We start from the raw sequence: 23,168 nt of genomic DNA on the forward strand, positions 1-23,168 counted from the left end.
TAACATGATCTCAGCCAGTATGTTTCACTTCTTCTTAAAGGGTCAGTTTTTTTTTAATCATGCGTATCAAAATGTACAGAGTGAGGGCACTGTGAGGACATTTTAAGTGAAGGGAAGATATTTTGTTTTTATGGCAATATGTTTTAGACTTTTTCCTCATTTGTATTTAAAAAATAAAAATGTTAGGAAAAAAGTGTAATGACATAGTTTTAGTTAAAAGCACAAGACAAATGACAAATAGTCTAAAGAAAAAGAAAGCAACAACGTAAAGCTAAGCAAGCTTCTACATATGGTCTGTATTTCATTTTATTCTGCATGTGCAAGAGATGAGCAAAACTTTTCAATAAGACAGCAAATTGTAGTTAATTTGATTTAAAAGACAGCAAAATAACATGTAGAAACGAATTAAAGGAAAAGTTATCCCAAGTATCAGATAAAACTCATAAAGCAGAACGTACTGTAAATGAGCAGAAATAGATCATGACTGGTATCAGTTGCTGACATCTATATTATAATTATTGTGTGATTTCAACCTTAAATTACTTTTATGAGAAACAGCGAAACTTTTGTATTTTCCAGTTTAAACAGACATGTTATACTGTAACTCTGACATGTTGGATTGTTTTCATCTTCTAGGTTTCTTGAATAGCAGCAACACAATTTGATTAAATGTGTAAATAAAGACAAAAGTGAACATCCAGAAATTAAACTGAAATTATTTTTGAGTGGTTCTCTATAAGCAGCAATTCAATTTTTTTTTTTCAGTTATAACCAGTTCATCACAGGAAGGGATCCAAGTCCAAGATGGGCGTCACTGACTGCAGTGGTGCTGTTGCTCCAGCAGGGGCGGAGAAGGAGTTTAAAGGGGCAGGGTACCCGTTGACAGCAGTTGGTGAAGCTGGTGCATTTCCTCGCCCCATGAGTCCTGGCTGAGGGCCGTTAGCCTGAATCTGGCCGCCTGCAGGGGGCGCTGCCATGCCTGCTGGTGCCCACGCTGCCATACTGCCTGGCATTGTGGGCCAAGGTGCCACAGCTGGACCTGCCCACTGATTTCCCAGAGGCCCCTGCTGGCCCCAGGGCGTGGCGGTGGGAGAGTATGGCGGTGAGGAGTATGGAGAGCCCCCTATTGGCTGTGTGGGGAACATGGAGAGGATCTGAGAGGCGGAGAGCATTGGCTGTGGAGGTGGAGTTGGAGACTCTGGGAAAGGAAGAACATAAATATAGAAGGTTTTTAAAACTTTTGCTCCGGTTGTACAATTGCACATAAATAGGACTGTGCACGTTCATGTAAGTGCCTATTTGGACAACGCATTGTCATTCTGACCTCGTCACATATGATGTTTTGGTCATGGACTTTCCACGTCCACATCCAACATGCATCCGACCTGTCTGCGTTGGTTGTCGATGTTCTGGGACACTGTGTCAAGTTCTGCCTGTTACATGCATTGTCTTCTTTCAAAATATTCTTCCATTTTTACAAGAAATTGAATGTTTACATACAGTCACTTTCAAAATAAAGGCACTACGTCTGTATTACACCGCAAATTGACTTTTTTTTTTAAAAAACGTGGTCGGGTTTAGGAAAAAGGAACAGGGTTTGGCTTTAGAATCATACGGGATGTGAACACTGCTCTCTGAAAGTTGGTGTTTTTTGGACCCATCCACCACCCCTCCCGCCCGCTGCACTTGGACATTTGCTGCCTTAACTTTTGTCTTTGTCCCACTGCATTTCCCCCTGATGCTTGCCCCATTCTGACAGTCGTTGTGTTTCCCCTGACACCGCCGGGCACTTAAACTATAACAGCAATCGGCTACGCATCATGCCGACATTAAAGGATGCCTTTTTTCGTTGGTTTCTGAAGCCGCAAGTCACTGCCCAAGCACTGGATTTCAACAACTTCGGCTTGAGACCGGGCTCGAATGGGCTGATCGCTTGGACTCTGGTACAGCTGCTTGAAGTTTTAGCGAGTTTAACTAAACAACTTCACGTTCAACACAGCACTTCCTTGGGTCCTGAGCAGTACACTTGTCATTACATAGAGTATACTTACAGGTAGCTATTTGGGTCAAAGCTATTTCCTGGAACAAAAGGGTTCACTTTAAAAGTTACACTAATTGATGCCGGAAATGTTTGAGTTTGCTACAATGTAATATCTTTGACCTCTCTTTCTTCATCTGTTCTTGAGTGCGTAGTTAGCAACGTAGAGCGAGCTGTACCCAGCATGCTGTTCAGGGGTATATCGGTTATTAGGAGTCCCCTCTTGGTACACTACACACAGTGTACAACAACAAATTACTAGTAAATATGACCTGTGGATCTCAAGAGCTCACACTCAACACTGCACTTCCTTGAGTTTTCAGCAATACACCAGCCAAGTATGAAGTCAACTGAATGAACTGTTAAAACATTAAACGACAGACAGTCAGACAGACAGACAGACAAAGAGGAACAGGGACTCCCTCCATTTTAGTTAAATGTTTGGTCGTGCTCCTGACAAAATATCGTCTTGGCTTGTCTACTTGGCTTGTCTGATGACAAAACTTCAGGAAGTCTGTGTCAAGAAATAGTTCAAGCTCGTAACACCCTGTAAAAACACTGGTTGTTCACTTTTAGTTTATGTACAGATTAAACATACACTGTTTCATTGGTGAACTTTTAACATTTGGTAGAATTTTTTTTTCTACAGACAGAGCTAGGCTAGCTGTTTCCACCTGTTTCCAGTCTTTATGCTAAGCTAGGCTAATCAAGCTCTGGCTAATGAACAGATATGAGAATGCTATTCTTCAGTCTAACTAAAGAAACAAATTTTCCAAAAGGTCAAACACCATTAATCGTGCAGACATGCCAAACATTAGTTCCAGCTCTGGAACTGGTTTTGTCCATTGGTCAAACAATAAGCAATTTAAAGCAGACAACTTTGGCATTTTGACACTGTAACATTTGTAACTTTTCTGTTTCCTATATCAGATTTTAGAGAATTAATACAAGTTGCAACCCTAGTTGCAACCTTGGAATTCCTAAATGGCAATGCTTTTGATTTGATTATTATCTTGGCGAGTGGTCAAAACAGACATGATGAGAGTGTGAGCCTTTCACAATGGATGCCTCAGACGGATGTGCCACATCTTCTGGCCAAACAAAATCTCCAACCTTCAACTGTACAAGAAAACAGGCAGCCAGAGCATCACCAAAGAAATCACACACAAACGTTTGAGATGGCTAGGTCATGTGCTAAGAATGGAGCAGGGCCGGATCATGACAGTCGGCTAAGATGGGAACCAATAGGCAAGAGAAAACCTGGACAGCCCAAAACCACCTTGCGCAGAACCTGTCATGGAGAGAGGCTCAACATGCTGCCAAGGATCAAATGTAATGGAAGGAGCTCAATGAAGCCATATGTCCCATAGGGGATGAAGAGGAGTAAGTAAGAATTGTTTGGTTATTATTCCTCTAAAATCCATGCATCCCAACTGTAGTACATGTCAATGTGTGGTTCATTTATGTAAGTAAAACTAACACTTCAAGGTCAGGGAAAGGTCACTGTCACCGTTGAGTGATAATAAAGGACCAAAACAAACAGGATGTAGATGTAAAGGTGATGTAGATGTAAACTTGGGCCTCTGATGTCGAAGGCATACATTACATCACCACAAACCTTTGTTGGTTTATATGAACATCAAACTGCCACCTGCTCACACTTTAACTCATTATGGAGACAAAAATGTTTATACTCTTGCTTATTTCTGTAATTCCACACATGGTGATTTTATCATTCTGCTTCTTGAGGAGGTTGAGACAGATAATTGAATCTGTCAGTGTGGGAACTGAGCATGTGCTGAGAGTAAATCTGTGAGATTATTTATTCAATCAGACAGTAAACACACACAACACACATTCTTCTGTAATATTAAAGAGCGGCTCTTTATCGGCAGCGACCATGGGAACTATGCTACTCCCTACCAGAGCAGATATTAAACATGAACAGGGAGATCATGGGAAAATACTGTGTACATTAAAGGACACTGTGTGTATTTCTCTTGTACCGCTAGGTCAAAGGTCAAAGGTCAAAGGTCAGTTGAAGAACAGCAGCTGGAGAGCTGCAGGGTACAGCATCAGTGTATGGCTCCAACTTATTTATTCTCTCTTATTTACTGCCTGATCTCATGATATATAATGCGCAGTATATTATAATTAAATAAGTTCATATCTGCTGCAGCCTGAAATACTGTCATTTAATGTTCAGTGAAGATGTAAACAATGTTTTCGGCCCCACAGCTCTTCAATCATCTTAACCACAGTTTCAGCACCACAGTGTGACATCTGTGTGTGTATGTGTTGACACACTGTAAAGGTGTTAGTGCTCTGATTCAGAAAAACACAAGGGAGATGCCAACAGTGGGTCAACTCAAGATCTAGAGAAGGGAAGTGGTCAGTGTTGGGCTGATGTTTCTGTAGTTTTATGGCGGAACAGCCTGGTGTTTTTAATGATACTTATTTGCATGGTGACGGTATTAAGCTGATAACCTCTGTGTCAGATCTCTGTAGGAATCCTCCCTCTGATGTGATGGAAAAAAGGACTGTACTAACAACATATTTAGGTTCTTCATGTGTGTCCGATCTTGTTAATCACAATCCAGTCAAGCCTACGAACAAACCTCTCAAACCAATTACCTTTACAAATGAATCAAACTAAAGTAGATGTTTCACAAATGTGACTTGAAATAACTTCCTTCCTCTCTGTTTATAATGTTTTGACCGTGACAGAAAAAAAGGGGAGAAATAGGAAGTGCACTTGTCAACCTGAGTCCAGTTTATCGCAATTCATTGCAAAATTACAAAAAAAAGTTTTCAAATTGCTTCAAAATTGGTCAAAAAAACCTCACAATTCTGTAATGTTTGCCACAATAATTACAAAGAAAAAAAATCTTAAGATTAATGGCTTCATTTATTGTGTACTGTGCTTTGTTGGCTTTCATGGTCACCTGTGAAAGTATACTGCTGGAACTACGTAAAGAAAAAGTAATGTAAACATGCATTATACATTTTTAAAAATGTAGTGAAATATGGAAGAAAGTTGGGAGAGACCAAGCAAAACAGAGATAGATTATTTTGCCCTGATTCAGGCTTCTCAGGTAACACCTCCACCCAGGCTCTGTCATACATCGTGGAAGGTTCCAGTCATGGCCAACCCCAGCAAAACAGCCTCAGCGCAGCCTCAGCGCAGGGGATCAAATTTACTTTGTAGTTTGTGCTTTCTATGATCGTACTCCTCCAGAAGTATCTAATAGCTTTTTAGTATATTTTTCTCCTTTGACCAATATGGGTTTCTTGTCTTCTTTTCCTCTGCTATTTTTACACTATCTAACTACAAGACAACTTTGTGAGATGGTAACAGGCATCACACATGTTAGTCTAAGCAAACAAACAATCCCCATGGAAACTTGTACCTCTGTAAAATCTCTTTCAAAACAGTAAATGAGTTTTTCCTTAATAAAGGAAACCTTTTAAGGGATTCTCTGCAACTGTGTGACTCCCTCAGCTGAGGAGAAATTAAGCCTTAAGGTTCATACTTAAAGGTGTTTTTTGCAACTGGTTCCCGATCTCATGTTGAAACTCACCTGGCTGAGTGGTGCATGGGCTCTGACTGGGCATCAGAGGCTCCTCCATCTGGACAGAGAAGACTTCCATCAGCTCATTCCTGGAGGAGGCCTGTAGAAAGAGAAACAGAGAGACACTGCAGTATGTATTTAATAACAGTAAAATACATTTTAATTGATCACTCACCTATATTTCAACCAGTCAGGCTAGCTGACTGTTTTTTAAGCTGTAGATAAGTTACTGTGTTCTCACTGTTAAGAGCCACATTTATAGCTGACTACTGTTACGACATGAATGATAAAAAATGTAGGCCTAACTAAAATAGAAATGCTGCGTCGACTCCTCTGGTTTATTCACAGTGTTGGTGATCTTAGAAGGTGAGCAGCTGGATAACTAACTCAGGTTAGTAACTCAGCCAGATTCGGCCCATGATAGGGTGCTGGGTTGATCACAAAAAAAAAAAAAAAAAGAAAAGTGAAAGGGGAGGATCCCTTGGACCCTCCGCAAGAGGTGTAGGCTAAGTCTTGAATGTCCTCAAATCCAACAAACTCCCTTGTATACACCTGACCTGTGTGGGGCTGCTGCGACTGGGTTTGCCTTGTTTAATCATTTTATTTGATAAATATCATCAATCATTGTTTGTTAAACTGGCTCCCGGCCTCCTGTCGTTTTGCAGAAGTGGTCCTTGGGAAGAAAAAGTTCAGTATCTCTGCTCCACACTATGTGTTAACCCTGCTCTCTTATCTCTACAGAATCATGTTTTCTTTTTTGTTTGTTTTTTGTCAGGGTCAAATTCAGACATCTTTATTTGAGTCAAAAACACTGACACTCTGAATTGTCAACTAATTATTGTTTCTGTTGGTGGTAAAAATGTTCAAAAACATTCATATGTTGTGTTTTGTTGATTTGACCTGGTTTGATGGTCCTGATGAAGAATCCGGACGTGGACTGAACACTGGTCCCTGAAAATAACAGCACATTCAGTACACTCAAAAGAGATGTTCAGTGATGAACCTCATCAAAAGATTTGGGGGCATTTAAACATCTTTTTATTCTTTGATTTACCTCAGCTGGAGGGGCTGAGATGTCATTTAGAGGCAGTAAAGAGCTGGTCTGGAAAAAACAAATAGAATTAAACACAGTCTAATTCAGAACCCATGGACTAAAAAAAGCCCCACTGATAAACACACATTTTCTATGACTTGTGTCAGTGCCTCTGCAGGTTCTTGTGGCGTCTCCTCATCCACAATCTGACAAACCTCGCCAATGTCAGCCAGGACCGGATCTGCCTGATGAACACGGACAAAACATCACACTGGGCACCAAACACATTCACAGCAGGGTGACAAACAACATTTACAGCACAAAAACGACATGTAGCACTCTGTGTTGTCACCAGATTGGCCATCTTGATGTAGAAGAGGCAGTAGGTGTCTTGGTGTTGGTAGACGTAGGCCAGAGCTCTGGGGTCAGACTCATCTTTCCTTAAGGAGCTAATCTTGCTCCTGTCATGGTCTTGTAGCACAGCCTAAAAAACAGATTACAAAGAGGATTTAGACTTTTTAGTTATGTTGACCACCTGACCAATACTCAGCAATAAATACAAACTGATGGAGGAACAGAAAACTACAATTACTGCAAGAAAAAGGGGAAATTAAGATATCATAACCATAAAATGTAGCCAGATTTGAGTTATTTTGTCATTATTCTGATCTCAAACAGTTTCTGTTACTCTGCATTTTGTAAGGGAACATTTGGCTTTGGAGTTTTCTAGATCTTAGTTTGCAGTTTAGTTTGTTGAATGTGGCAGAAATATAGAAAACTGCTCAGTTATTAGACTGTTGAAACTTGAAAGCACTGCAGTATTGGGGGACCAGTTTTATGTCTCTGATCCTGATGTCAGTTGTATAAATATTCTGCTTTTCCTCTCAAAGGAATCCTGAGAACTGATCTGGCATTAGTTGGGTATTTTTGTCCAAAGGGAAAACCACAATGGTTGTTGTGGTTGCACAAACTTTTCAAGATCAACCATCAGCCTGAGGGGGGCGCTTCAGCGACAGGACAACACAATGAGAAGAAAAAGAGCTATGGGAGGGTGAGTGTGATTCACCCCGGTCCTTTCGTCCAGGATTCTCAGGCCGCTGGAGGAAACTTTCAGCCAAACTCTCTGCTTGTGTTTCCCCTGTTTCCTTGCCACTTCCTGAAAGCCCTAACACACACAAAGACAAAAGAAAAAAAATAGATTTGAGTGATTTAAAGCAGGAGCACAGTCAGAGGACTTCATAGCGTGGTAGCAGACACATCCAAAAGTGAAACTGATGTTTAGACTGGTGATGATTTATATTGAGATTTTTTTTCTGTAACTGACTGAACACTTAAGCATCAAAATTACAAGTTCAGATATAATGAGACAATCAAGACGGGACTTAAGTGTTTCGTAACCTTTAGTTGTCAGTGTCCTCTTTCGATACATCACCAGGGGGGCACCAAAACTTCTGACTAAGGCTTAGTTTGATGACAGTGACTATGTTTACATGCATGCTAATATTCCACAATTATTCTGAATATGACAATATTCTAAATTTGATATGGGTTATGTAAACAGCATTTTTTGTTTGCATATTTAGAATGACATAGGCCCTTTTCCAAGTGAATTATCTTACGATTAAAGCGGGATTTATACTTGTGCCTCAGACCCTCGCCTACACACATGGCCTACGCGTTGTGAGCATTTTTACTTGTGTGGTGGTGTGTCTGTGTAACTCTGCAGTTACACCTCCAAAACACTAGTTGGCGGTGGGATCTCTGTGAAGTGCTGTAAAGTTTAGTTGATTCAAAACACACATTAAACATGGTTTAATAGAGTGTGCCAGTAAACCCGGAACTCCGTTAGCGCTTTTAGCATTTCCGGTTCTCTCGTCTAAAAGTCTATACGTTTTTTGAATGGGATTTTGGTAAAATGCCTCAAATAAGGTCTGTGGTTAACAAAAGCTTAAGCGAGTTTCAGGTTTTGTTCTACGACATAAAACACGTCAGTAAATACTCTACTTGTGAATTTTGAAGCTTTTATGTGTCGTAAAAAATGCGGTTGCTAACAAGTTGCTCAATACGACTACAAACCATGTCGTGGACATTAAACGTCATCACCCCCAAACAGGCGAGAGTGCTGGCAGTCCGCCATTACAGCTTCTTATTTAGCTTAAACAGTCCGATTTCCCCATTATACAATGTTTTTAAAATAAAGCAGCCTAAATCAGTTGAAAGCTTAGTGGCGGTGACGTCAAGAGTCATGCGACCGTGGAGTAGTCATGTAGTCCATTAAAGCCTAACGTTAGCTTTTTACTTCTGGCGATTGCATTTAAGCTTCAAATGCGGTATGAAAGGTGTTCATATGTGAAGATTATCTCGCTGAACAAAACCTGTAAGTATCATAAACTTGTGTTAGCCACAGAGCTTATTTTCTGAAATAATCCAAAACACAATACAAAAATCACATTCACTTTCTCTTCCGGGAACCAGCGCGATGCTAAACTTCCGGGTTTTGACGTCAGCCCTGGCACACTCTATAGCAACAATTTCAAACATAAGTACAGAAATCAGCTTCACTTTCACTCGCAGCATTCACAGACAAACACGTGTCTTTATCTGGATACGTGTCCCCACAAATACAACATGCTAATGTTTTTAGCACAAGCCTATAGAATTTTACATTGTATAAATTAGCCTAGCGGGTAGCGAACTTCTCTCTACTCATGTGAGGCCAGAGACAACAGCAACATTTAACAAAGGTAATATTACAAATTTGGGCTCCGTTACAACTCACAAGGTTCACTGACAAAACAACTATCTTATACTAAACACATTTTTCAAACAAATATAACATGCTAACATTGTTAGCACAAGCCTATGGTATTTTACATTGTATAAATTAACCTAGCAAATAGCGGAGATTTCCTCTGCTCATATGAAGCCAGGATAAATCCCAAAGTATAAATTCCCAAAGGATAAATCTCACTAAAGACATAAAATGCAATTTTGTGGAGGCTTTATTGTCTACACAATTTATTGTTTCTTGTCTGTGAAAAAAAAAGAAGCTTTGTTTCCACCGAAGGAAATGGTTTCAGCTTACAAAAACAGACGGGAGGTCTTTGTCGTGGAAAAGCGTAGTTACATTTCTGGGGAGGTGCACGTCAGGCTACAGCGCAAGGTATGGCATAGGCTCTACATTGACGCAGAGCCTGCGCCGTAGGTACAGCGTCGATTCAGCACAGAAATATTAATCCCGCGTTAGACGTGAGATATTCCAGTATTATCTGGGTTTTAGGAGCATTCTTTGGACATGTCTTCAGCCTCTGTGGACCACATCTGTTTTATCATTTTATTTTCTATTATTTTGTCTTTTTTGAAAGCTGTTGCATATCACTAGACATGCACTCCCTCTGGATTGCACAAAGTCCTGTGAGATTAGAGGGCTCGATGTCATGAACAGGTCAGGACGCATGAAGCCTCCCTTTCTATGGCAAGAATTTTCCAATAACTCCTTTTTGATTTGAGGAACTCAGTTTAAATGCTGTAGTTTATACCCCCAGAAAAGTACCTGATACTGAGGTAATTTTTTTTGTACTGGTGTGCCTATGAAATGACCATATTTCATTGCCTTACATTCAATCACAGTAGACTTCATGGGGCTTTTTTGACATGGATCTACCAAAAAAGTAGCTTGGGAACCAGATGACTCTGAAAGCTTGTGTTTTATTTGCTCTGGCAGATGTGTCTGGTCCTCCTCTGCTTTGGAGAGATTTACAGCAACTTGAGATGTGACCTATCAGTCACAACTGTTTGTCTAATGTGAGGCAGGTTTGAGATGATGACCATAAAGAGGAGAGTCGCTGAGGCATTTTCAAAGATCAACAAGTCAAAAGCAGTTTTGGCCTTTCCTGCTATTTCAAATAGAAAACGCCTTGACCTTAAAATGGTGAAACCTGCAACACTTGTATATGGACTTGAACTTGTGTTGTGCCTTTCTAGTCTTCCAACCAAGTCGTATTCAACTATTCATGCTCACATTCACACACTGGTGGCCAAGGTCATACAAGGTGCCACCTGCCACTGCTACTACACACTGATGGAACAGCCATTGAAAGCAACTGGGGTTCAGTATCTTACCCAAGAACACTTTAACATGCAGACTGGAGGAGCTGGGGAATGAAAAGCCAATCGTCCTACTTTACCTCCTGAGCCATAGCCGCTCCTTGTTTGCCTAGATCAGGGGAAGGCAACCTGTAGCTCTGGAGCCATATGTGGCTCATTAGCCCCTCTCCAGTGGTTGTCTGTGGCTTTGATAAAAAATTTCACTGAAATTTGCGTCATATGTCTACGGCCTGGTGAACTTTTCCTCAAAATTTTGCCAAACCAAGAACAGTGCCTAGTCTTGAGTCTAGTTCGTAGCTAGGCTAGCAATGTATTCCAAATCCATAAAAGTAAAAGTCTCAGAGGGAAATGCAGAATTTAACAGTGCTTGGACAGATTTGTTCGCTTTCACTGCCAACGCTGCAATGTTTTAGTACCAAATAATCATAAATAGCCCGCTGCAGAGGAGCCATCTTGAGCTAAAACATATTTGTGAATGCTCATTTAGAACTATTTTTATGTCGATAGTTTAGTTATAGTCTAGTTTGGTTTAGACTTTCTGAGTAGTGATGCACAATAATATTGGCACATCAACGGTATTGGCCAATATAGGCTTTAAAATGAAATATGAGAATCGGCCAACATACTGATATTATCGGTAAGACTAACTAACTAACTAATTGAACAGCGTTGGCCAACATGTTTTTCTTGTTTTGTACAATGATGCAGTTTGTTCACAGTTTTCCGTTATTCATCACTATGTCACATGTTCCATTGCTCTAACTGGAACATGTAATTGTGCTACTAGTTTGTGATTTGGTCAGGCGATTTCAGACGATGGAAAATGATGTTTTTATGTTCATTTATTGTCCATAACCACCTATCCTTTTTGGGGTCCCAGGGGTCTGGAGCCTATCCCAGCTGACATTGGGCGAGAGGGAGGGTACACCCTGGACAGGTCACCAGACTATCACAGGGCTGACACACAGAGACAGATAACCATTCACACTCACATTCACACCCACGGACAATTTAGTGTCACCAATTAACCTGCATGTCTTTGGACTGTGGGTGGAAGCTGGATAATCTGGAGAAAACCCACGCTGACACAGGTAGAACATGCAAACCCCCACCCTGGATTTGAAGCAGGAACCCTCTTGCTGTGAGGTGACAATGCTAACCACTCCACCACCGTGCCACAACATCACATCTCTCCAAGTCATTAAAGCCACAGTGTGTAGGAATTTCTCCCATTTAACGTTGAAATCATATATTGTATTCAAACAGATGGCGCACTCTAGCGCCTCACTGTTTCAAACACGTATTGCAACAACTGTAGCCGCTGTGTACCAAAAAGCTATGATAACACTGATGAAACCATGTCATCCGATACTACATGGAGTATTCATTCAGGCTCTTACACAGACACACGCGACGCGAGTTGACAAACCCCCTCCTCACCATGCTGGCTGTGTTTACAACGTAGGACTGTTGGGGCGGATGTAAATTGAAACAAACCAATCACGTCTTGTCCTTTGACAACTGACAAGTGGCTCAACCTCACACACCTCATCCCTCTCCTCGCATTACTGCACCGCTAACAGCTGTTAGTGGCCAGCGGCACTACAGCTGCATAACATAGTCCCGCTCTTTGAGCATAATGCAGGATCATGTATTATGCAGCATCACGGGAGACGGAATCCTCGTCGCCAAGAAAGTGCAAAAGGGAATCAAAAAGGCAGCATGACTGGCGAATTAAAAAAACAAGGGGCAGCACTGGGGTTGCCTTTCCCAGGTGGAGAGAGCTGCTGAAGGAGAAAGCTAATACAATCACAGGCCAGCGCTAACAGCGGCTAACAGCGACTAACAGCTAACAGTGGCGCAGTGATGCGAGGAGAGGGATGAGGCTGTTAGCGACTGGCTGCTAACAGCAACTAACAGCTAACAGCGGCGCTGGCCTGTGATTGCATTACCATTCTCCCTCAGCAGCTCTCTCTACCTGGGAAAGTTTTTTTAATTCGCCGGTCACGCTGCCTTTTCTGTTCCCTTTTGCGCTTTCTTGGCGACGAGGATTCCGTCTCCTATGATGCTGCATATGCATGATCCTGCATTATGCTTAAAGAGTGGGACTTTGTTTCAAATTTGCCAGGGTAGTAGCAAAGCGCCTCCTCTCCTTCGGCTCCTCAGTCACGCAGTGCTGGCCTGGCTCTCAACGAAAACACCGAAGGCGGTGCTGTATGTCCCTTGCTGGAGGGTGTATTCTCAAGATGGCGAAACGTAATGGAACCCCCCAGACAACTTACCCGCACAATGTACAAACAAATCCGAAATTCTCCTTTTACGAGAATAAGTCAGATTATTGGTGGAGATAATAGTACACCAGTGATGACATATTTATGAATGCAGACATCAATTTTTGCCAATAAACAACTGAAAATGTTACACAATGTCCCTTTAAGGTAGATCCTCAGTCCAGTCACAAATGCTCGACTGGACCAAGATCTAGACCCTGGACTGGTCAACTCCATCCTACATCCTATGAAGACCTATTCTCACTTTAATATGAAAGGCTATTTTTCTGTTGATCAGCATCTAAAAAGCCACATCAAATCTGCTTTCATTGACTTTGGGTTGAACTACTTTTTACAGACAGTGTCTTTGGATAGAATATGTTGACATAAACATATGGACTGATTGTTTAATGCAGCCTTCATTAGTTAAGTTCTGGAATTTTTTAATTCCACTGGTATGAAATAGGACATCATCTATTTCCATAATGATCTCATTCAGTATAGGCAACTTTAATCTCACTGGTCATATGTTATCAGTGATATGTTTACCTTTAATTATCTGTCCTGATAAAATGACTGAGGTTGTGGAGGATGAGAGGATCATGTCACTGACTTTTAACCAGCTCTGATTAAGAGCAGACAGGCAGTACATTTGTTTTGGCCGTGACGAGACAGACCGACTACCTTTAGCTTCATCATAGAGTCCCAGCACATCTTCTCCCCATGGGCATCAGGTACTGGGTCCACGCCTATCAGCTTGGCTTTGTAGCGAACCCCATCTCCATGGAAACGGGATGTGGTGTCACTGGGTGTCCTGGTTCCTCCTGGGAAACACAAAGAGGAGTGATAAAGGGGTCAAACTGTGAGGATTGATCTGCGTAAGAAGAGGGACATGCTTGTCTGTGTATATTTGTGTTAGTTGTGTCTCAGTTATGTTTGTGTCATGATCTGACTTAAGTACATGTATATTTATGTTTTTAATATGTTTACACTTCTGTCTTTTACTGTAATGCCACTGTGTTAGCACAGAGAGTAGTATATGTGTTCTCTGTGTCAATAATGTTTGTGTGAGCAAATGGATAATCAGCACAAGTATATGAGTGTTTGTGTTTTCTGTGTGTGTAGGGAAATTGCTGAGCGAGCGTTTGACTGATCCTTTGGTCAATGTTTCATCTCATTTCCTGGAATGAAAACCGTAATTCAGCGATTATGGAAATGTCAGTATGCACTGCTGTAACAAAGGTCGGCTCTTAAACAGCTTCATTCACGTGGTGTAAGAGTTTACTGACTTTTAGTCACTGTTTAGTTTAATGTTCAGCACAAATACATGTCTGCATTTCACAGTCCAACAAAAAGACAAGTCAGTGACCTGAGCTAGTGATCATCAAAAGCTAAATCACTTTTAAAATTAACCCCTAAGAAGCTCATTTTTGGAGCACAGGCTGCTGGTGTGATGGCAGATAATTTGTATTTTCACTCAGGCATTGAATTTCCTGTTATGCCCACTTGTCACTGCTGTGTTGAATGTGGATTTTTTTTGTGAGTGGGTTATAAATATTCTGCTGACGACGGTGAACTTTAGTAGGGTATGTCCCTTTGTGACAGACAACTGGCGAACAAATCTCTGTCCCATTACATGGAGGAGCGTTAGAGAGGACTGACTGAAGGCCTTGGAAAAATATTTTGCAATAAAAGCCTGAAGGATACGTGATATAGAACAGATGATGGCTGCAGGATCGCGTAACACTGATATCTCACTGCATGTTTTACTCTTGCACTCACTGATGTTCGCACCATAAATAAAGTGATTTCTGCCTCCCAAAAACTTGCAACACTCTTATCAAATCCAGATGGATTTTGTCTTCAGTGAAAGAAATCATAAGCCATGCAACTTTTGTTTTATAATGTGAATTTGCGGCGTCTGGGATGGTTCTTACCAGCCTGAATTTTTATGTATTTTCTGTTGTTATGGGTAAAGTTTTCCCATTTTTTGTTTTTATTATTCTTTGCTCTCCTGCTTACTAAAAGGTGGTGGGTCTTTGGCAACGACATGATAAACAACATTAATAAGTCTATTATTGTTTTTTTTTTTTAGAAAAACCAAGAAACAAGAAACATGGAGCATATACGCTCTGAACCCACAACATCCAAACCCGCCCCTCCCCAAGACTATTACATTTCCATAGGCAATAAATCACATGTCTTGAAGCATAGACATTATTAAAATAGTCCAGAAATGGTTGCCACACTTTATGGAATTCAGTGACAGACCTTGAGTGGTATATCTGAGCTTTTCCCACTCCAAGTGAGTCATGACATCATTGACCCAGCGTTCAAACAGAGGGGACGGATTAGACTTCCAGTTGTAAAGAATGAGACATCTTGCTAACAATGATGAAAAGGCCAAAGCATGGGTCTGGGGTCGGGAGAGACCCAGATCTCTTTGGGCCACACCAAATATTGCCAACTGTGGCTCTGGGTCTATGGTTTTATTACACATGCACAAAAATGTCTCAAAAATCTTGCCCTAAAATTGTCCCATCATTGGGCATGGCCAAAATGAGTGGAAAAGATTTGACAGGTTGGATCAAATTCAGGAAACAGCTGGGCAAGTCTGTTCCTTGACAGGTGAAGTCTGAGAGGTATTTTAAGTCGAGGATTTTATTACTCTGTCACACACAATGTCTGATATGTTGGATTTTATAAATACACCCAAGTGCTGCAAATAAACCAAACCAAACTAAACCAAAGCAAGTCAGCAGTGCTCCACAGTGCCGCTGAAAATCTTTTGATCAAGTCTCTTAAAAGCTCCCATGTGACACCTCTCTTGATTTGTCTCTCTCTGCCTCTCATCAAATTCTGAATCCAGTTCAAGATGCTTGTGGTCACTTTTAAAGCTCTGCATGTTCAGGCTCTCATACGTTAGTGAACTAACAAAACTCTAAATCACTGGTCGAGCTGAGAGTGGATGTATTTGCTGTTGGCCATTGTTGGGTTTTCTGCTCTTTATTTGCAGTCTGTTACATTTCTTCTACTGTACACCACTGTGTGACGTCAGGTCCAGAAAGTCAGTGTAGGCTACACGACAAACAAATGACTTTCTACTAACACCAAAAAGCAACTGAGGTATGTCTAGAACACAGCGTCTGATTTCAGAGGCATCACCAGCTTTTACAATCCTCGCACCGGTATTTCATCATAACAGTGTGACTGAGCAGGTTTACTGCTGGGTTTATAGGAACAGAATTGGAATATAGTCTCTCAGAGTGATCATATTCTCCTAAAATCATCATTGCTCACAGTGGCTGGTGGTTAATGTGTCTGAGAAGTGTGTAAAGTGCATTGTGTAAGATTTAAATTCCTGAAGCATACAGAAACGAGAACAAACAGCTTTGATGACAAAGCAGCTGTTTGAAAATGAAGAAACCTGAGGAGATTTATGAGCTGTAATTCACACCACATCAGCATTTATCTGGTTTGACATGAAGCTGGAGACGTGTGAAAGGATTTCCAGTAAGATACCAATGTTAGAACTCAACAAATGACATCAACAGTGTGCTCCTCAAACAGCTGGAACAGCTGGACACCCTCCAGCAGTGCATGAAGGAGGAACAAGGAAGAACAAAACAAACACCTGAAAACGCTCCCGTTTCCCATCAGATATTAACAAACTCAGTCATCAGACCAGAGGACACGTTGTGTTGTACTGTACTGTACTGTACTGGATACTGGACTGTACTGTACTGGACAGTACAGTAGTTCTAACAGTGTACTGTTTAATTTCAAAGTTATATATCCAATAGCCCCATGTTAGTGATTTCTTCACACAAAGTTGTATCACCAAACTAAAACAAAAAGAATTCCCTTTTACAGATTAATGTGAATTAAAGGGGTACTCCAGTGATTAAGTACTGAACTTCCATAAAGCTGGGGGAACTCATAATAGACACATTTTCTCAAAAGAAGGGTCAAAATCAAAGCAAAATCAGTGCTAATTTATCCTTAATTTTGCCTCTGCTTATCTTCACTAAGGAGGTTATGTGTTTGGTTGACTTAGTTCGTTTGTTTGTCAGCAGGATTACAAAAAACGACAGGCCCAACTGTCATAAAAACTTGTTGAAAAGGGTGTAGCATGGGCCAATCCCAATCTTACAGCTGATACACAACTTATTTTTCATTTTTGTTAAAATTGTGGGAAGGCGGACGTCTGCGCCAGTGACGGCCCTAGCACATTTGGTGGCCTAGGCAAGCTTAATTTTTACTGAATAGAGCTTGAACGCTTTACGCTATAAATAAATTCAACCTCCGTGGGCTGTTCGTTGAGGCCACCGGCTGCTTAGAGGTAACAATAACAAGCTCTCCTCCTGCTGATTTCAACACAAACTCTTTTTTTCATGTTCTGTCTTTCCACATACCCTCCTCCCAGTGGTGTAGTGGTTGCTATGTGGGCACCAGAGAACTTTTGTTGTTTTGATATTATAATGATACAGTGTGTTTCTGGGCTCATGTGACGCTGGATAACTAACTCAGAAAAAAAGTCTCTCTATTATTTAGTAGGCTGTGTTGTTGTTATGTTGTTGTGGCCTTATGTAATATTTCAAATAGGGATGCACCGATCCAATATCTGGATTGAATATCAGCCCCAATATCATCAAAATAGATGGATCGGGTATCGGACAATGCAACCTATACCTGAGGCGATCCTTTCCCTTTAAAGCTATTGTGACGCGAGCTACCTCATATGTCATGGAGCAAAGGAGAGAATCTGCTGTGTGGAGGTATTTCAGCTGCTGTTGCACAATTGTTTATTTTTGTTAAAAATAAATAGTTCATTGTTGCATTAATCTGTTTCATCTTGTTTCATTTTATCTTAGGAAAGAACTGTGTAGTCATCAATGCCTGATGCCTCTAGTCTTTTCTGTTCTACATGTAAAGATATATAGCTTTTTAGGTCAACCATGGCATCGGATCGGTATCGGGTATCTGCTGATACTCAAAGCCACAGCATTGGGATTGGTATCGAAACTGAAAAAGCTGGATCAGTGCATTTCCAATTTCAAAATAATAGTAGTTATACTATTAGTAAAAAAATGTAAAAGATGAGCATTTAGGTTTTTTTTCCCCCCCATTTGTGGCGCCCCCTATGGATGACGCCACCCTTAGCATTAGCCCATATTGCCTTCTAGAAGTGCTGTTCTAGTTACTATGTGTTCATACAAAAGGTGAAGCAAGTTTTAGAAGCAGAGAGATTGCGTACAGAGCATAGACTGTTTATAAAGATGGACGTCACATAACCTGCGTGGGCGGAAGTTCGCTGCATAGATCAGCCTCTCATCGGGCGGAACGAGCCACCTGCTGAAGTCCCGCCCTACCACCTCCGGTTGTGTAGCAGTTTTCAATGCGTCCTTTACTAACTTTTGCGGTGTTTGATCTTGCGGGGATGTAGCCATTTTTCTGCCACGGTTCGCGTCCTGTAGGCGATATTTTTGTGGGCGTGTTACACCAAAACCTGTTTCCCCCCGGCAATATTTTTGCAAGCGTGCCGTTGCTGTGGCACCGCCCAGAACGATTGTGATTGGTTGAAAGAAATACAAGCAGCCAGGGCGTATTTTTTCTCCAATCTTAAAGTGAGAGTTGGCGCAGCCAGACCTTTCTTCTAAAAACACTACATCAGTACAACGATGCGAACTGATGTCTTTTTCCCTCCAACAACAAACACACATGGTTGGGTTTAGGCAACAAAAACACGTGGTCAGGTTCAGGAAAAAAGAACAGGGTTTGGCTTTAGAATCTTAAGGGGAGGTGAACACCGCTCTCCCGGGTGCAGGTTGGTGGTTGTTGAACCCATTCGCCACCCCTCCGACCCTATTTGGACTTTCGCCGCCTCCATCTTCATTCTTGTCCCACCACTTCCCCCCCCACACCGCCAAGTGATGTTAAACTATAATGGCGACCAGCTGTGTATCATGCCGACGTTAATGGATGGCTTTCTTTGTCAGTGTCTGACGCTGCAAATCACTGCCCAAGCACTGGATTTCGACGACTTTGGAGTTAGACTGGGTTGGTCTGACACGTGTATGGGCGGGAGCTAGATACCAGTGGAGATCATTAGTGCACAGATTCGGAATTCAAAATGACGTCACAAGCACAAGACGGCAGCGGCTGTATCCATGATGTTTGGGCTTCAATTAGGTACAGTGGAAGGAAGTGGAGATGTGGTGTCCATCTTTATACACAGTCATTGGCACATAGTCAGTGGAAAAGATTAGATGAGAGTTCAGAGGCACAGTGAAGCCAAAATAAGAATTATTTGTGGATTTGGCTCCATTTTGGAAGGAACTCTCACAAACAAACAGTAGGCTATAAATCAAGTGTCATTACAGTCAGCAGGATTAAATAATCACCATAACAGTTTCTATAATGATATTGTAGTTGTGAAAACCTAATAAATTTCTTCTGGAAAGAGTTGTTACTGAGAGCAAATAGCTGCTCTGTGTCTGCATTGTGTCCTTGGAGATGTTGAAAATATTGATGTTAAGTTTATATCTGGGTGAAATAGAAATCTCAGATAGCAAAGTTGTTCTCTTTTAACAAAGCATAAGGCCACACAAGAAAACACAGAATTAATACATTTTGATTATGGTGTAACTACTGAAATTGAAAGAATTAAAGTAGCCTGCCAAGCTGTCTGAAATAAAGGTAAGAGACTGTGCATTCAGCAGGTTTTTTTTAGGTCATAGCCATAGGATACAGCCAAAAGAAGAACTCTAAGCTTAATTTTTCTTCTGAGATCCAAACCTGACAGTTAACAGCAGCCGAGCACTCATACCTCTTGTGCTGGAGGACCGCCAGTTCCTGACAGAAGTTTGGCTCGGCTCATGACAACTTGCAGCCGTTTGTTCCATCTCCATCATGACGAGGTCTGTTTGGAAATTCAAGGCTGGGGGGCTTCAGGATGCAGTGAGAGAAATGTAGCTGTCACTTGTTTTCTGCAAGAGAGTGGTCCACATCAGTTCAGCAACTTGAGGGAAAGACATCACGGTCGATGCAGAGAAACTTAAAAAATGTCAGACATTTAAAACAAAGTGCAAAGAAAAAACCCCATCTGAATCTGTATTTTTGTTTTCCAGAAAGCAGAAGAGAAACTGTTTGATCCACCTCACCTGCTGGGAGCTTGTCTCTGCTCTGACCCTGCAGCTTGGCTCGACTCAGAGCTGAAACTTCTCAGAGTCAAAGGTCAAGCTGCAGATTCAATGGTGATATATTAACATCCGCCGGGAGTCCCAAATGCATGGGAACTCTGACTGAGGAGGCTCTAATGGGGAGGATAGTCAGTTCGTGGTGCTGTCTCTCTGCGGGGATGAGTGGTGAGGTCATGTATTTCCCTCAAGGACAGGCTTGGGTGGTATTTCTTAAAATAACAGTTGAACTAAATGAGTCTTGCTACCAAAAAAACATCGAGCTAGCCGAAAACCTCAGTGGGAATGATGGTTGAAAGGGACCAAAAAACAGTAAATGCTAATAAAGGACTGTTTTTTTTTTTGTTTGTTTTTTAAGGGGCATTTTAGCCTTTAATTGACAGGAAAGCTAAGTGTGAAAGGGGGAGGGAGAGAGAGAGAGGGAATGACATGTAGCAAGGGGCCCACAGGCTGGAGTCGAACCCAGGCCGCTGCAGCAACAGCCTTAGACACAGACGCTCCAAATAAAGGACTGTTTAAACAACTTTTAAACCTTAGTTAGCACTTGAAGGATTTAATGGGCAGCAGTTCATGAACCCATCAGAGAGAAAGGGAACATCTTGTGCCAGAAATAATTGCGCACGATGATGTTATGTAATGTCTCGTATACAAAGGAGTAGGTTTTGTTTTAACATTAGGGGGGACACATATCAAAAAGGGGGTTTTGGGGTTCTCCACCAGAAAATTTTGAGCACCAAACACTTGATTTCCTGCATTCTGATTAATAGTTTTCACCAATTTGTGCTTTTCTTTATTAATTTATGGTGTTGTCGTCTTAAATTTTGTACTTTCATGTATTTGTTAAGGGGGAAAAATGCATGTTCTAGATATTAAGGGGGGGACGCTTCTCCTGCATCGCCCCCGAAATCTATACCTATGCATTAGGGCTGCAGCAATATGCTGGTTCTAAGATATACTGTGATGTATAAGTTGACGGTTCTCATACCATGTACATTTGCTTATCTTATCTTACTATATAATGATATATATAGTAAGATATATATATATATATATATATATATACATATAATTTCAATGCCCAAAGGGGGGCACTACAGCAACTGATTGAAATTGCAAACTTTGAATGGGCATATCTCATGCCCCGTATGTCGTAGAGACATGAAACTTTGCACAGAGATGCCTCGCCTCACGAGGAACTAATCTGCCTCAAGAACCTATACCTTCCGGTTATATAGATTTTCCGCCATCTTGAATTTTTTGAAAAACACTTCAAATCGATCTCTTCCTAGGAAGTTTGACCGATCTGCATGAAACTCGGTGAACATAATCTAGGGACCAGTATATAAAGTTCCCTCTTGGCAAAAGTTGGAAAACTTACTAAAACTGAGCTTCTATAAGGCAATGAATATTGCGGAGGGCGTGGCTCATCACATAAAGGTGTATAACATCTCAAGGGTTTCACCGATCACCACGCAACTTTGTAGGCATATGACCACACATAATCTGAGGGGACCCCTCCATTATTGACCCCATCAAACAAAATGGGGGCGCTAGAGAGCTAATTTCTTATCTAGGCCTAACCGCCATATTGATTTTTACTAAACTTGGTAAATATGTAGAACAGGACGCCTCAAAGTGACTGGAGAAATTTAACTCCAGTTAGCAACTGGGTGGCGCTATAACAATAGAAAAATGGCTAAAATGTGACACATCGCTGTGGCTGCAATCGTACTATGAAATTCACAAAAACTGTCTGAATACATTGTTCTTCTTAATGGGATCAGTTGACTATTTAATCCGTAGTTTCCATGACCTGTATCCCAAACACACACCATGTCTATGATATTGAAAAAAAAATGCAACTGGATGTTGAATCTCCCCTTTTTTTATTTTCTAAGGGGAGACTTTTTACACAGTTCAGTTAACAAAATGGTTTCAAGTTTCAATTATAGTAATAAAATATTTGTTCAACCAACAATAATCCCTCCGTATTCATTCCTTTAAGGCTCATTCTGACTGATAACATAAATTCTTTATAATCGTGATTCCGTGAAACTGCGATATCATGTGAAAATCTCATGCTCTTACAACCCTACCATGCATGTATACCACTTCATAAAGGACTCTGAGTTGCTTTGCAGTAAAATGTAGTATTTCACACTTCAATAAGCATGCATCATTTAATTTTTGCATTTCCATAAAACTGGGGGACAGACTAAAACAAGAGCCTACTGTGGAACTGTGAGAGTGTACTTGCTTATAATAGTAATGCTTGTCACGACAGGTGAATGCAGGGAACAAAGGAAGGAGTAGCACCAGCAGATGCAGAGTGATACAGGTTCAGGGATTCATTGAAAGACTGGAGGCACAAATGCTTACAGAGGAAAGAGGCAGCCAAGGATCAAAACCTGGAAGGCAGTCCAAACACGCAAACAAATCCAGAGGGGCTGGCAACAAGTCAAAAACAGATCCTGTGGATAAGATCTCAGATAACAGATTTGCAGAAAACAGGCTGAAAAAAGAAGCTCATGGCAACTTTGGCAGTCTGGCAGAGGAACATCTGTGGTGGATCTGGGCCGGTGAATGTAGTGAGTAGCTGATGAGGGATCAGGATGCAGGTGAGGAGATGAGTGGGGCAGTCAGGTGGTGGGAAAAGGAGGGAAGGACAGAGGAAACTGGGAGATAGATGGAAAATGCCACTGAAGGACAATATGAAATGTGGCTGGACAGGACTGTGAAAATGCCAAGCTGTTGTTAAGAAGATATGAATCACATAGCTACTACAGGTACTATACCAGCCCTTACTACATATGCACTGTTGCATGCAGTATGCACACAATCAGGATACGAGAGCAGGGAGAGTTTGCCAGAGAAGGTCAACCAGGAAAGCTCCGCTGGTGTTACGATGTATGTGGTTTTAACTTTTAAGTAACCACTGCAACCACTACA

The 23,168-nt window shown here is 41.3% G+C and overlaps 1 protein-coding gene across 1 annotated transcript; it reads right to left on the bottom strand.

Annotated features, from left to right (window-relative positions):
- Positions 1-2: 2 nt before the first annotated feature.
- On the bottom strand, positions 3-20,334 carry LOC125895750 (disabled homolog 2-like). Its single transcript, XM_049587840.1, has 10 exons — positions 20,184-20,334; positions 19,850-20,009; positions 13,705-13,844; positions 7,710-7,808; positions 6,996-7,127; positions 6,790-6,888; positions 6,665-6,712; positions 6,511-6,561; positions 5,620-5,710; positions 3-1,198 (listed from the first exon to the last, which is right to left on the bottom strand). Exons 2-10 carry the CDS (start codon positions 19,932-19,934, stop codon positions 780-782), a joined length of 1,164 nt encoding a protein of 387 aa, XP_049443797.1. The 5' UTR covers positions 19,935-20,009; positions 20,184-20,334; the 3' UTR covers positions 3-779.
- Between the last annotated feature and the right edge of the window lie 2,834 nt (positions 20,335-23,168).

This window comes from Epinephelus fuscoguttatus, linkage group LG10 (assembly GCF_011397635.1).
Source record: "Epinephelus fuscoguttatus linkage group LG10, E.fuscoguttatus.final_Chr_v1".
NCBI lineage: Eukaryota > Metazoa > Chordata > Actinopteri > Perciformes > Serranidae > Epinephelus > Epinephelus fuscoguttatus.